This window comes from Eleginops maclovinus, chromosome 4 (assembly GCF_036324505.1).
Source record: "Eleginops maclovinus isolate JMC-PN-2008 ecotype Puerto Natales chromosome 4, JC_Emac_rtc_rv5, whole genome shotgun sequence".
NCBI classification, from domain to species: domain Eukaryota; kingdom Metazoa; phylum Chordata; class Actinopteri; order Perciformes; family Eleginopidae; genus Eleginops; species Eleginops maclovinus.
The window spans coordinates 13,631,018-13,646,464 of record NC_086352.1 but is presented as its reverse complement, the minus strand read 5'-3'; the positions used below and the strand labels follow the sequence as shown (position 1 = coordinate 13,646,464).

General features: G+C 40.7%; 1 protein-coding gene across 1 annotated transcript; it reads left to right on the top strand.

The window, feature by feature from the left end:
• Positions 1-4,238: 4,238 nt before the first annotated feature.
• On the top strand, positions 4,239-15,396 carry dna2 (DNA replication helicase/nuclease 2). Its single transcript, XM_063881199.1, is given in 26 exon segments — positions 4,239-4,335; positions 5,064-5,120; positions 5,521-6,346; positions 6,450-6,570; positions 6,778-6,927; positions 7,055-7,146; positions 7,149-7,237; positions 7,352-7,500; positions 7,701-7,823; positions 8,239-8,485; positions 8,690-8,804; positions 9,196-9,352; positions 9,654-9,845; positions 9,984-10,241; positions 10,736-10,849; positions 10,952-11,061; positions 11,242-11,351; positions 11,455-11,583; positions 11,943-12,035; positions 12,172-12,365; positions 12,589-12,678; positions 12,941-13,154; positions 13,359-13,448; positions 13,596-13,781; positions 13,931-14,079; positions 14,234-15,396. Coding segments are annotated over 26 exon segments (4,137 nt in total). The 5' UTR covers positions 4,239-4,305; the 3' UTR covers positions 14,286-15,396.
• Positions 15,397-15,447: the final 51 nt, after the last annotated feature.

Genomic DNA, 15,447 nt, shown 5'->3' with positions numbered 1-15,447 from the left:
GCAGTGAAGGAATGACAGCTCTGCGGCTGATTCAGATCAACTGATTTTAAATGCATGCCAGAGGTCACCTAACGTCAAACTCTTTTTTAGTATTGTAAATAATGCAAGCTGCATGTTAGAATCAAAGTATAGCCTGATTGTTTTTTATCATCACATTACATTGTCAGTGTCTTCTGAAAAGGTCCCCTCTGTGGGACGATTAAAGGTATTCTAATTCTGATTCTGATTCTGATATTACAAAGCTGATTTATGTTGGTTTGAAAAAGGATTTCAACATCATACAGACAACTGCAAGGTACTAAACATGATTAATGTCTGTTTAACAACTAAAGGATGATGCAACTCTGAAATTCTTTATTTTTGGTTCGTCCGACTTCGTGAGGGCTCTTTTGCACGTGTTTACATTATACTTGTTTACAGTAGAGTGCAAACACGCAGGACACACTGTCAGGATGTGCACCATATTCACAAGAGAGCTACCTGTCGTCTATGCACTCTTTTCTTGAAAGTATAGACTAACAGCTGACGATCTAACCAGATGCTAAAACTCTTTATATATGGGGGGGGGGGGGGGGGGGGAGCATTTAAATATTTTAGCTGGAATTTAAGAGGAGATATACTTTGAGGTGTGAGGTCTGTGCTGGTGGAATAATCTGTCACATTCTCATGCAAAGTTTACGTGATGGCGAGATGCTGTGTGTGTGTGTGTGTGTGTGTGTGTGTGTGTGTGTGTGTGTGTGTGTGTGTGTGTGTGTGTGTGTGTGTGTGTGTGTGTGTGTGTGTGTGTGTGTGTGTGTGTGTGTGTGTGTGTGTGTTTGGGGCCCCCACTGGTATGTTATTGTCTGACACACTGAAACAGAGGACTTTAATCCTCACGTCTAAGCTAACACTACCAAGAATGGTATCTCTGGTATTTTTCAAAAGCCTGGCTGGGACACAAAGGAAATGGCTTATAGGAAAAAAACATAACGTAAGTAAAAACTATGTTTACACAAAAAAAGGAAAGGAAGCAGAAAGTTATTTTTGTTGTCATACCACATTGAATGTATGTAAGAAAACATTCTTAAAAGTGTAAATGAGTATGACTTCTTGCATATTTGAGGTTGAAAGATAATCATCAAACTTGCATATATAATATAATTGTAGAGCGAGATGAGGACACTGTCTGAGTAGATCATTTGTTTTGATGAAATCATTTTTGTTTACTTAATTTATCTGGCTGCAGCTCTGACAGAAGCAATTATAATTCATAATAATTTGGCTGCATTGGCCTTTAAAAGTGTCAAATGTAAGTGCAGCAGTCGTTCATATCATGTGTTGCAGAAGTTGATTTGAAACGTTCTGTTTTTATGATTTTTAATCATCTTATTTCTTGATAACCTTGATACCTGCTGTCATCTCCTGGTCAGTCACTGTAACTGCAAATTTGGAAGGTGGTTTTATTTTCCTGAACTAATTCCCTTATTGTCTTATGTGTGTTCCGGTTCAGCCCACCTGCAGACCTCTGTCCAGGAACATATTCCTTTAAAGCAGGATCACTGAGAGAAAGACTAACCAGTGTGAGGATGCATGGGCGTACCCCAGATCAAGGAGGAACAGGAGGAGAACATGCTGACTGCTCAGGCAGGTGAAAAGCAGCAAGAGGAACCACATACAAAAGAAACAACGTTCAACATGTTTATGTGCAAAGAAATGTGGAAGATGGAAGTCAGTTCCCACACCAAAACCAAGAAATGGAAAATAAGGAAGACAATTTGCCCGGCAAGAGCTCATGTGAACGGTTCAAAAAAAGAAAGCAGAAATCTGAACCTGATAAAGTAAACTGTTGTGCATCAGCCAGTGACGTTTACACTAGTGAAGTAAGAGACGATGAATTCAGAGATGGTGGAGGTGTTATCATGAAGGAAACACAGCACAAGAGAGCAGAGAGACCGTACACCTGCAGCGTTTGCAACAAGAACTTCAGGATTAAATCCCTTCTGACTCGCAACATAAAGACACACATGGGAGAAGCCTTACAGTTGTGGTGTGTGTGGTAAAAGCTTCATCCAGCGCTCCTACCTGCAGACTCACATGAAATCTCACGCCGGACTGAAGCCGCACACATACAGTTTCTCTGGCCGAGGGTTCACACAGGTGGGAAACATGAATGCCCACATACGAATCCAAACGGGAGAGAAACCTCACAGGTGCACCGACTGTGGTAAATGTTTTAGAGAGAAAGTAGATATCATCAGGCACACCATAATTCATACTGGGGAGAAGCCTTACGGGTACATGCAAGTGATGGTACTTAGCAGAGGTCTGGATTTCAATAGTCTAATGGCCTGCAGGATAAAACTGTCCCTGAGTCAGTTCAAGGGTTTCCAAAGATAAGAGCACAGGAGATAGAGATAGAATCGGAGGATGAAACCCTCTTTATTTGTCACATACATGCACACAGCAGAGCACACAGTGTGAAATTGGTCCTCTGCATTTAACCCATCCTAGTATTAGGAGCAGTGGGCAGCTATTGTGCAGCACCCGGGGAGCAATGGGGAGGGGGGATTGGAGGTGTCTGGTGCCTTGCTCAGGGGCACCACAGCAGGGCCTAGGAGGTGAACTGGGACCTCTCCAAGTAGCAGTCCACTTTCCATATTTCAAGTCTGAAGCCAAGCCCCTACTGACTGAAAGCCTATTATCGTAGCCTTACTCTGCTCTGATATTAGTGTTAATGTCTCCTATTTATTTTTAGTAGAGTACTCTATGGTGATTATGTAAATTTTAACCAATGTGGTACATTTTGTTATTTAGTCAAACTTGAAGAAAAGTAATAGTTACTGGTAAGCCTCAAATCAGGTTTTGTATAATGTATTGTAAATCACTAGACAAACATACGATGCAATACAGGTTGTAAATGGAAAAGGTGTGAACTTGGGAAAGGAGCATGTTATGTTACGACTGAGAAAACGGGATTGAACTCAAATGCACGACTCACACCAGTTTGAACAAAAAGAGGTTTATTCAAACCAATAGATCCACTATGATGGACAAAAAACAGCATCAACACAGAATCACTCTTAAAGAGGAAAAAACACTGGGAGCATGAAAAAAACAAAAGCACTTAAATCACAACGTGGCTCGAAGCGTGATTTAATGACTCCGGTAGAAATTCACCATGAACAAACACGAACTGGCACAGGACAAAGGGCGACGAGGACAATACATACACCAGGTAATGGGGAACAGGTGGAAACAATCAGGGGCGGGGCGAGCAATCACAGGAGAGGGATTTTGAAACGAGAGGGAAGGTTCATTCAAAAATAAAGGGAAAGTCACAAGACCAAAACACTTAAATAAACTTAACATAATTTCCGAGATATGACATGTTATCATTATTAACTAATTTATAAAGATAAATTAGCTGTTAGTTGAGGGTCAGATATTTAAAAAGATTCAGCTGCAAACTATTTGTCTCAATTACATATTTTATGGAAGTTCCAGGTTCCATTTGCACAGCCAAACTATACTTACAAGATGGTTTCCTGAAACAAAGTATTCACTAATAGGAGTTTTGTTTTTAGTTTATTTGCGCAACAAAGAAGATATAGAATAGGGTACATGAGGATGAAAATGCTTACATAGCCAGAGAGAAAGGAAGCCTCACGTAGACCTCGAAACTCGGTTAAGTGATTGATCTTGTTGTACGGCAATAAAGTGAGATAATCATTAATGGAGTATTTGTTTTTTGAGTGAACGTTAGAAGATTTTTTTTTTGTCATTTAACAATAATATGATATATTTTTAGATTGAATAAAGGAATTATGAGTGTGGAAAGTTATTTTTATATAAACTTAAATTATTTAACTAAATGTATTACGTTATTCTTACGTTACAGTTTGTCAGGTAACCGTTAACTGATTTGGTTACAGAAAAATATAAGCGGAAGTGCTCTGACGCCACTTCCGTTGCGGGAAACTAAAACTTTGGCGCCCCAGACTCGAAAACATTGGTAGACACCGCTTAAAGACCAACAAGATGACGGCTTCAAAACATTGAAACGGTCCGGTGGTTGTCACAGAAAAGTTACGCTGTTAGTGAAGTTAACAATCCCCTGTTGTGGAGATGCAGAGTGGGTTAAAGTTAGGTAAAATAGTCTCTCTTCAGATAGCTGTGTCATTAGCAGAAGCCGGGGAGGCGAGCCTTCTGTTGACAACACCGTTGATCTGTTCGTCCAAAAGATATCGTTAATATAAAAAATTATAAACAGCTTTAGCGAAGAAACGAACATACATTCAGACACCTGGCTCTGTATAATCAGACAACATGAACAGGACCAAACTGAAGAAAACCAAGGTGAGTAGAGAATAATTAATGAGTTTTTGTTTTCATATGAAAACATGACAAGGATATTCAGACGGTTAATTGTAGCACCCGTCACCGGTCATTATCTCCTCAGTCTATTTTTAACTCAGTGTTGTCCCTGCCTGGTTGTATTGAATTCTATTAATCCCTGCAATGAAGTCATCTTCTTTTTTTCCCCTTGTCAACAATGGTGTTTAAGGAAATGCCTGTTCCTGTAATTGCTCAGATAACTTTAAACAGTTAGAATTAAAACCAATACAGTTATACATGTAATGTGCATGAGAAGTAACACTAACGGCCAAAGTGCCAAAAAAATAACAATGAAAATGAAGATACATTTAGTAAAATAATGAGCCTGAATAAGAAGAGATTTATTTAGCCCATGATACTAAAGTAATAATTCAGATATTATTGAACCATATCACAAACAGAAAAAAACTTTATTGACACAGTTATATAGAAACAACAAAATATATCAGGTTCTAAATGTCCTGTTAGATATACATGTAACCTACATGTGTTGTGAGTCTTTTCATGCTCATTTAGACTATGCCATCTATAACCATAAGATTATGGCAGACACGCCAACACCGCCCTGTTACTGAGCTTATGTGCATGAAAATCTCTACATTCTGAAATGTTGCTTTCATTTTGAACCGTGTGCTATGTTTTACAACAAACGAAAGGCATCAGTAAAATGTTTGTTTTGTTTCTGTTAGGGGCCAGAAGGGCAGAAGAACATCTTATCCTTCTTCTCGTCCCAAAACCACCAGAAGGTACATTTTCTTTGTGTTAATAGTTTCATTGGCTGCCTTTTCTTTTCAATTTGTAATGATTAACTACTTTTCCATTTCATTGTTGATTTTTTTGGGGGAGATTGACAATTTGAGATATTATTATTAATGTGAATGTGAATATATTAGTCAAATAAATAAACAATAAACGTCATAAAGAATTGCATAGGTTCTGTGCTTAGTATTTGGTTTTTCACGGCAGTATATTTTTCTCTTAAACGCATATTACACCTTTCTTAAAGTTGCTTTCCGCTTTGCTCTTCTTTTTTATTGTGCTTTTTATTTAATTAATGTGCCCTTTTGCATTTTTCTCTGTTTTACTTAACCACTCACAGTTTTTAGGTGATGTATAAAAATACTAAGTTGACTGTTTTACTTTTAGGACTTGCTGTCTCCCACAAAATTACCCATCACTGCACTTGCCAGGACTGAACCTCAGATCAAAAATGGCGAAACCTCCACATTCAGACCCCACTCTCCATTAAAGAGGAGCATCTTCAGGGATCTGGAAAACCTCCAGCCCTGCTCACCAGATCTTCTCCTCTCTGTGCCTGAGACCCCCGACAGTCAGATTAAGCTTTCTGACACTTCTTCATTCAGTGATGGAGATCGACTGAGCCCCCGGCCCAGCAGTAAGGCAGGTCTGGAGAAACTTGGCAACTTGTCACCCATCTGTCGTACTCCCCGATCCAAAGGTCAAAGAGCACGGAGAGTTATGAGCGAGGAGGGAGGGAAAACGGAGAGGGAAAATGGATGGTCTGGCTCCGTGAAAAGAATCATCAGCCCTCCTCAAGAGTCTCACAATGCCAAGAGACCAAGAAATGCCAATCCACCAAAGCCAATTGGCCCTTTGAGGACACCTCGTTGCTCCAGCAACCTATCAGAGGGTCAGTCCGTCTCTTATGATAAGAGAAACGTTTTAGGGGATCAGAGAACACATCAGAAAGAGAGGGATGAAAATGAGAAGGATACTGGTTTTACTGTGATAACGGAGCAGAAAGCATATGGAAACCTACACGCTCATCTGGATAAGGATACTCACACTCTTACTGTTCACATGCATACACCTAGTGTGCAAAATATCTCAACTGAAATGCAGAGAAGTGTAGAGCCGGGAGACCTTGACCTTACTAGGGCACGAGCTACAACAGCAGCATTGACATCCAATGGAGACAATCCAACATCTTCTGATCAGCAGAGAGCTGGAGGTAAGAGTTAGAGTAGTATACATGCTAAATCCCTATTTAGTTAGTATTTATTCTATGATAAAGTTTTATGATAATTTGTTTCACTCTCCCAATTGTTGAACAGCAGAAAATCCAGGAGTGACGTCAAGCGGTCCTGTGGAAGAGATGTTGGACGACAGCTGGTTCGATGACCTGATGGACAATAATAAAGATCTTGTCATAGAGGAGAAATCCAAAAGACCACGGTAAGAAACACACGGGTTGCATAGTGATCCACATTTCACGTCAATAACAGAGGGGGAAAGATTAAGTAAATGAGAGCCAGTAACACATGGACAGTTTCCAAGGATACCAGAAATGATATGTTTAGTTTTCATGTGTCAAGTTTCTCTGTTTTTTTGGGGAAATTATGCATGACGATTATCTGGTATACATACTGTCCGTTCATACAGTAAGGTGCCCGACCATGTGATTCTTTCTGGAGGACTTAACAACCGCTACTGGGTGTTGGATGTGGAGGAAAAGCCTGGCAAAAAACTACTGACCATCACATGCTTCAAATCTCAACATCCAACTGAGACGTGTCTGCTGAAAGATGGATGGTAAGGCTTTGTGTTCCTCTGTCTTGCAAACACTGTTCGGTTGCTATGTTCAGACTCCCAAGATTGTCCATCAGTTATGTGAAGTGTTCAGTCCGGATTAACGTAATAATTCCTTGGGTGTTTGCAGGGAAATTACCCCAGTTTGTTGTGGGGATGTGGTGCATCTGGAGGGCCACTCCGATGGGGGCTCCTGGGTGGTGGACAGGGAGCAGGGCTTCCTGGTTTACTACCTGATAGCCTCATCTCAGGTACCAGCATCTCAAGCTCCATCCGCTGCATGAGGCGTGCAGTACTGGCAGACATGTTCAAGGTAAGAGGATTTACAAACACAAATATCCTCACTACCTGTGTTTTCCTGTATTTTGGGCCGTATACTGACACACAACAACTCCTTCTCTCTCTACATATCTCTCCCTTGATGTAGACTTTTGACGGTGGCTCCAAACAAATGCTGAATGGCACGATTGTCCACGAGGTCTTCCAGAGGGCAGCTAGAGCTAAAGACTTTTCTTTGGAGACACTGACTAAAATGGCAGACCAAGCCCTATGCAGTCCCCAGTACCTGGGAGATATGTAAGTGGTTAGATTATAACCTATAGGCTGCAGCAGACCTTTTCACGTGTGTAACAATAACATATACAGTTTTACACAACATGTGAATCATTAACTGAAGAAACAGCAGACAGGTGCTTCCTGTTTTTCACTTTTGTTTGTTTGCGTATTTGTCTGTCTTGCTAAGGTTTTTTTCTGCTTTGTCATCTTTTTGTCTGTAGGTACACTTTGGGTGTAAGTCAGGAAGAGATGAAGCAGGAACTGCATGATTATCTGCCCTCACTGGAGCATTGGGCAAAGCAATACCTCAGCTCCTCAACACCAAAAGCCATCAACCTCAAAATGTACACACACACACACACACACACACTGACACACAGCCATATCTTGTATCAATGTGTGTAATAATTAGTGAATCAGTGCTGCAACTAATGGATGAGTTTCAATATTCGTTAATCTGTCAAATATTTAAAGACTAATTGTTTAGACTATAAACATATATTGTCTTTAAATATCTTGTTTTTTCAGTCCATTACAAATATATTATAAATAATTAATTAAATATTACATAAAACTGAGAAAATCAGGTCATTTACATATTTCAGAGGTTTTTGAAAAATGCATTTCTTTTTGTTTTTTTGCAAAACAAAATTACTTTTAACACGAAAACCATTTTTTTAAAATCAATAGCCTTATTGATTTCTAAAAAGGATTTGTCAGTTTAAAGAGCTGATAATCTGTCTCTTTCAATTACCTCAGCCCTAGCAACAGCAAAGCTCCAGGCAGATGTCGGGATTCGGCAACGGTTGTCACGGTAGCAGAGCTGGCAGATATAGAGGAGAATGTGTGGTCACCGAGGTTTGGTCTGAAAGGGAAAATCGACGTGACGGCACGGGTTCGAATCCAAAACCCAGGAAGCGGTAGTTACAGAAGGCCGGAGGAGAAGACCATCCCCCTGGAGCTGAAAACTGGAAAGGAGTCAAACTCGATAGAGCATCGCAGTCAGGTTGGTGTTTTATCTGTAGAGGGCTCTTATCTTTGTTAGAAATGACTGTATTGAAATGAAGGATCTTAAAACGTTGTATATGTTGAAAGCAGAAGCGCAGCAGTCATCCTCCCTCCCACTTTCAGCCAGGACCATATACAAGATGTCTTTTTGGATTATAAACAAGCAATATACAAGATAGTTGTATGCCTTTTTTGTGTGTAGGTGATTCTTTACACTCTGATGAGCCTGGAGAGATACAATTCTGAAGCTGGCCTACTGCTTTACCTCAAGACCGGCAACCTGCACCCTGTGGTGGCCAGCCACATGGACCGCAGAGGTACAGTAGACACACGTTTCCAACCTGCCCAACACTAGCTCGTAACAATAATATTAAAGTATCATTCTATATCATTCATTATTGTACAATCCTCCTTACATTTTATTCACACTAGGGTTGTCAAGATTTAATATTCATCACATTGTACACTCATAATAAAATAATGTGTGGGGCGTTGGAAGAAGCGAGCATTGGAATAATTAAAGAGGAGCTTGATTATTTAAACATTCTAATCATATATAATCAAGGTTTTATTTACGTGATACCTTTTTTATTTTACTTCCACAACCTTCATTCAGAACAAAATGTTGTGTGCTTGGAAAAAACAGCGAGATTATTCCACAGCAGCATCTCCTCCGTCACCTTTAATGCTGACCTCTGTTCGTCTCAGAGCTGCTGAAGCTGAGGAACACGTTGGTTCATCACATTCACAACTGTGTGAAGAAAGAGGCGAAGAGGAGCCGTTTGTCTCGACTTCCTGACATCCTGACCGACAGACAAACCTGCCAGTACTGTCCTCAGCAGAGAAACTGTGCTTTGTACGAAAGGTAGGATTTTTAAACTACCTCTGCAGTCGTGGAATTTACAAGCTTAACAATTGTTATTAAAACGTATCAATAACGTATCCACAATGAACTGATAATGCTGAGCAATAACATTGTGAGTTTTTAATAGTAGTGTAACATGTTTCCTCACGGCTCCCTGTCTTATTACCCCTCTTTGTGAAGCGACTTCAAAGAAGTCCAGTTGATTCTCTTCTTCTTTGTATTTCGTATATCTAAATACATCGGTTGTGTATTTTTAAATTGTGCAACTGAACTTAAACTAAACTGTCCTCTCTCCCTCCAGGGCGCTTGATGGCAGCTCTGCAGATGACCTTGAGGATGTTGTGCGTGACTTTCTACAGCAAGAGACGGGCCACCTGATCCCACCACATCTAAGCTATTTTTCCCAATGGCTGCTGCTCTGCTGCCTTGAGGCTGGCAGCATGGAGGCCAGGAACGGCAGAAAGCGTGTGTGGCTTGAGAAGCCTGAGGAGAGGTACAAAAAGGGTCTTTCTGTGTGTGTGTGTGTGTGTGTTTCCATTAAAGTCAAATTCAATACCTGCTCTGAAACCAGCACCTTCATATTGTATTATACTTCTAGGCATAATTTCCTTATTCTAATCTGTTTTTCCAGTGAGAAGAATGGGAGCTGTGTTGGAAATGTGCAACTGAGTGGCCCGGTGACCGTGCGGTCTGAAGGGGTTTTCCTCCATAGTTTCCAGCGAAGCAATGCAGTGCCACAGAAGGGTTTGGTCAGTAGCGGTCTGGTCAGTAGCGGTCTGGCCAGCGGCGATCGTATCGTTGTTAGTGACCAGGAAGGTCGTCTGGTTGGTTTGGCAACAGGATACCTGTGTGAGGTCAGCAGGACATCGATCAACTGCACTCTGGACAGGTGAGAACAAACCCTCATAAAGACACAGAGCATAAATAAGTCCCGCCCCCACTGGAGGAGACTCTGGATTGTGTGAAGCTTCCTCCTTGTTAAACCGTAGACTGGCAAACAAAAGTAAAATGCCTTAAAGCTGCTGTGTGGTGGGATGCACTACCAACACAGCAGAGAACCCAGAGTTACGTTTTTTATAAGATAATAAACACAAGAAAAAGAGCCTTTTTAGTTCTTCAAGGTGGCTCAAATATTCCTTTTATATCCTAACATCTGATGTTTTTACGCTACAGTTATTTTTAATAGCGTTTCAGCCCTTGTATATTCTGGTGCGTAGTGAAGTGATTTGTAGAGTATTTGGCATCTCGCCCTGTCTCTATAACTGTCGGCTGAAGTATTTCAAGATGGACTATAGGACAGTCAATTGTTCAGACTTTTGCTTCACCAGCTGCTCATTTAAAAGTTGCTAACCTGATGAAAACCTTTATGTGTGTGTTTTGTAGAGACCTGTCTAAGTTCAGTGGTGTGTTGTTTCGACTGGACAGTGATGAAGGTGTCATGGGTCTCAGCACTCACCTCACCAATCTCTCCAAACTGATGGAAAACAGTCAGGGCAGGTAGGTACAGCAAAATGCATAGTTATTAGGCATGGTATGTATGTAGGAAGTTAACTAAGTGAGAATTAAGTAATAAACTTCATATATTTTAAATTTGTGCAGTGATCGTCTGAGGGAGCTGGTCGTTGACCTTCGTCCTCCAGAGTTCATTTCCAACCTCAGCTCTGTTCTGCCAAGAGAGGCCAAGGACACTGTGGCCAACATCCTCAAAGGTGAGACAGATACTGTAACCCGCTGTTCTTCCTCTCTGCCTGTCTCATTATTTATTTTACCCATTTCTGTTGTAGTTTCACACTTAATAAAACGTTTAACCTGTTCTAACATTTAATCAGTTACATTCTTACATGACAATAGAGAATACCTGTCAGTTCATTTCATGCATTTTTGTGTAGGTCTCAACAAACCCCAGAAGCAGGCCATGAAGAAGGTGTTGTTATCTAAAGACTACACACTGATCGTTGGCATGCCAGGCACGGGCAAAACCACAACTATCTGCACCCTGGTAAACTGCTCACCACGATCTATACATAAAGACGGAAATGATCTCCTTCCCAGTAGGACCAGAGCTCTTACCCTCTCTTCCCGACCTCTCTTTACTCTTTCAGGTTCGCATCCTTCACGCGTGTGGGTTGAGCGTGTTGTTGACCAGCTACACCCACTCTGCTGTCGACAACATCCTGCTGAAGTTAAAGCGTTTCCGAGTTGGGTTTCTGCGTCTTGGGCAAGGGCAGAAGGTGGGTTGTTATTGGTCATTGATTATTCATTATGTAAAGTCAAGTACATAAAAGATAAGTCTTCACTAACTAAATTGACTTGACTTCGATGTCATTATGTCAAGGGAAGATGTGAACTTTCAGAGCGGACTTTAAAGAAAGACTATCAAAGTGCTAAGAGACTCTGGCTCTACACAGTCTATGATAAAGAAAATAGAAATAATTTGAACAGCTCTCATCATAGCTGCCACTTTAGAGGATTCTGGGTAACTCAGCTAGGAACCTTCCTAAGCAAAAAACTGTTCGACCGCAGCCTACTACTTTATTTTGAACCCTCTGTATTGCTCTGATTTTTCTCTTGTTTCTGCTGCCCTCCCCAGGTTCATCCAGACATCCTGCCTTACACAGAGGAAAGTGCGAGAAAGAAGGGAGTTAAATCTCTGTCAGAGTTGGAGCAGCTTTATAACAAAGAGGTGAGCAGTTTGTTTATGAAATATTTTCTATGCAACAGCTTTAACTGACTTTATGCTTACTGAATCAGTTTTAACAAAATAATCATAACTAATAGATTTCTCACCATTCCTGCTGATCCTCACTCTCTCTGTCTAGCTGGTAGTGGCAACCACCTGTATGGGCATCAAGCATCCCATATTCACACGTCGGCGGTTTGATTTCTGCATCATAGACGAGGCTTCACAGATCAGCCAGCCGATCTGTCTGGGACCGCTGTTCTATGCCAAGAGATTTGTCCTGGTTGGAGATCACCAACAGCTGCCACCAATAGTGCAAAATCAGGAGGCGAGGTAAAGTGTGGGTGTGTTTGCAGAAGAGATGTATGTTGATAAAACAATAAAAAAAACACTTATTAAAATGATTTGTCTTCTGTGAGGTTAAAATATTCGACATTTCCCACATTAAGTGAAGGTCAAGGTTCAATATGGGACATGTGGATGTGACGGGGTCAGTTTGAGAGTTAATAATACAAAGTTAAAATAACAGTTTTAAATTTCCTTTCTTTTTCTACAGGTCACTTGGCATGGACGAAAGTCTATTTAAGCGACTTGAGCTCCATGATGAAGCAGTGGTGCAACTTACTGTACAGTACCGGATGAATAGGTAGACATGCAGACACACACAACACTGCATGCTTCAATAATATGTTCCTGTTTTATATTTGAGCTCATTTTTTAGCCATTCAAAAGAAAAATGATAGAACATCATTAAGTGTAATGAATTTAATCCGAATTGACTTTGATATTAAAGAGAAACTGTTAACACTTGCTTTAAAATTGCAGAGATAAACATTGATGTGACACTACAGAATAATATTGAAAAAGGTTTCCCGCTCTGATCAACAGTGTGTTCTCTTTGTTTCCAGGCAGATAATGTCTCTGAGTAACTCCCTGATGTATGAGGGCCGGCTGGAGTGTGGATCAGAGAGGACAGCCACGTCCCTCCTCACTCTGCCCTTCCTGCTGTCCGTCCAGTCGGAGCTGAGTGCGTACGCTGACACTCATCCGGGGCTCGACCTGGCTTGGATACAGGACATGTTACTGCCCAGCCGCCCTGTTTGTTTCCTGGATTGCTCCATGGTAGGTGGAATATACAGTGCACGTCAAGCAGCAGCTGCATGTTGATACTTCACTGAAATATTGAATCTCTTTAAAAGGATCTTCCTAGATACTTTCAACTAAAACGTTTGGATATTTTTAGAAAACATAATACAAAGCCTTTATTTGTAAAGAAAAACAAGACTTGCTCATCAACATCTTGTTTTTCTCCACTGCTTCATTTAGGTGCCAGCACTGGAGTCTGTGGAGCAGGGAGGTGTCAGCAATCACACCGAGGCGGCTCTCATACACAGGCTGCTTTCACTGCTCATAAAGGTACATCAATTTCCCAAGCGGTGCTCAAGTTTTTAAACCTAATGCATCATTTTTAAGTTGTATTTGTAAGTGTCAGAGTTTTTTTTTTTTACCATGGTGAGACAGCTAGTTATCTTATCAACCTCTGGTTATTTAACTTTTCTCCAGGCGGGTTGTAAGCCCTGTGATATCGGTGTGATCGCCCCCTACAGACAGCAGCTAAAGAGTATCTCTGCTCTGCTGCTGTCCTCTGCTTTCACCGGTGTGGAGGTGAATACAGTGGACAGATACCAAGGACGGGACAAAAGTCTGATCGTTTTCTCTTTTGTCAGGAGCACTTCAGAGGATGGAAATGTAAGTGTTTCTAAATCCATTTCCCTTTTTTACCTCGTCTTTTCCCCTTCTTTATGCCTCTCAATCTGCATCAGTGAACACGCCTACGCACAGGAGATATGTATCTTTGTGATAACCTGACCTTTTATGTTCTGCTTCTCATTTCATAGTTAGGAGAGCTGTTGAAGGACTGGCGTCGCCTGAACGTAGCCATTACCCGGGCTAAACACAAGCTGCTGATGGTGGGCTCTACCGCAACGCTACGACGCTACGCACCTGTGGAGAAACTACTCAACCATCTCCAGCAAGAGAACATGATATCCTTTAAAAACATAATACTCGCACATTTATTACTCTGCAAACAAACTAGAAGATTTAGAAATACATGGCCATTTTGTTTCTGAATGCTTTTGTAAGTGGAGATTCTAACAATATACAGATCTACAATGTTTTCCTGAACCTTTACTTCACATTATCCAGCTCCCGCCTGCAGCCCACATGGCTTTACAAAGCATGTCCCTGTGAAAGAGTCTCTGAAGCCGTGGCGGGGTTACAGAGCACCAATGTGTCGCTCTGCCTGTAGCTGTGGAGCCACTTAATATTGTCAATCTTTGAACTAAATATATAATTCTGCTAAAAGGACAACCATGTGTCACTGGGGAGTACATTAATCAATACACTAGGACTGACATCGAAGGAACCAAGGATTTTGATAAGCCCCTATTGTCTAAAGCACTTGGAAACGCTGGTGTCTTTGTTTAAATATTGAAGCATATGCATCTTGAGCATTTCTTGCCACATTTTGTGGAAGGAAAGTGGCAAGACCTCATAAGCTTGAGATCCTGAACATCAACCACACTCTAAAAGTACTCCAATATCAAAAGTGTCAATATGTAATGTCTATGCTGTGAAACCAAGTACTTTTATTCTGGTGTAGAGCTTCTGTAACATGGTGTTAAAGCTCAAATGTATTGATGGTATAGTGCATCAAACCTCAGCTAGGGCTGATCACGATTCATAAACTCAGATACCTCTCTCAAAACACTGTGACAATAATTAAGACTTCACTGTCAGTACTATATCTAAATATTTCCACACAACACACTAAGCCATTGTTAATGTGAACAGGACCAAACGTTTTACAGTTCATCAGTCAGATAAGCTCGGATGTCAACTGACCCGTTAACTAAACAGGAAAAACAAGACTGAAAAATAGTGAAGCTACATCACAAAATGAATGATAACATGAGTCATTCTTTGTCCGAAATGAAGCGTTTTGATCTAATTTCTTATTTCACGGTGGTCACTGGACTTCATTCACACTTGAACTTTACTCTTGAGCAGCTTTAAATGTTATTCTGTTTTAAAGAAAAGCTTGTTTTTAAGTCAATTTCTGTCAAACCTAGACAAGCAATTGGTCATGAGTGTGTAGGAAAATCACAATGTAGAAATAAGTGTGTTCTGTTCATATGTAACCTAATGCTTACAAACTGATGATTTAACTGATGACATCTTGACAAAAGCTAACTGTTAATCTACCTTTTGATCTGTTTTCATCCAAAACAATCTCTGATTTCACTGTTTCGTTGTTTTTTATATTGTTATTTTGTAATTAAATAGAAGAACTTCTATCAAAGTGTGAATTCTTTCAATCCTGTCACATGTAAGATCAGATTGACCACACTTG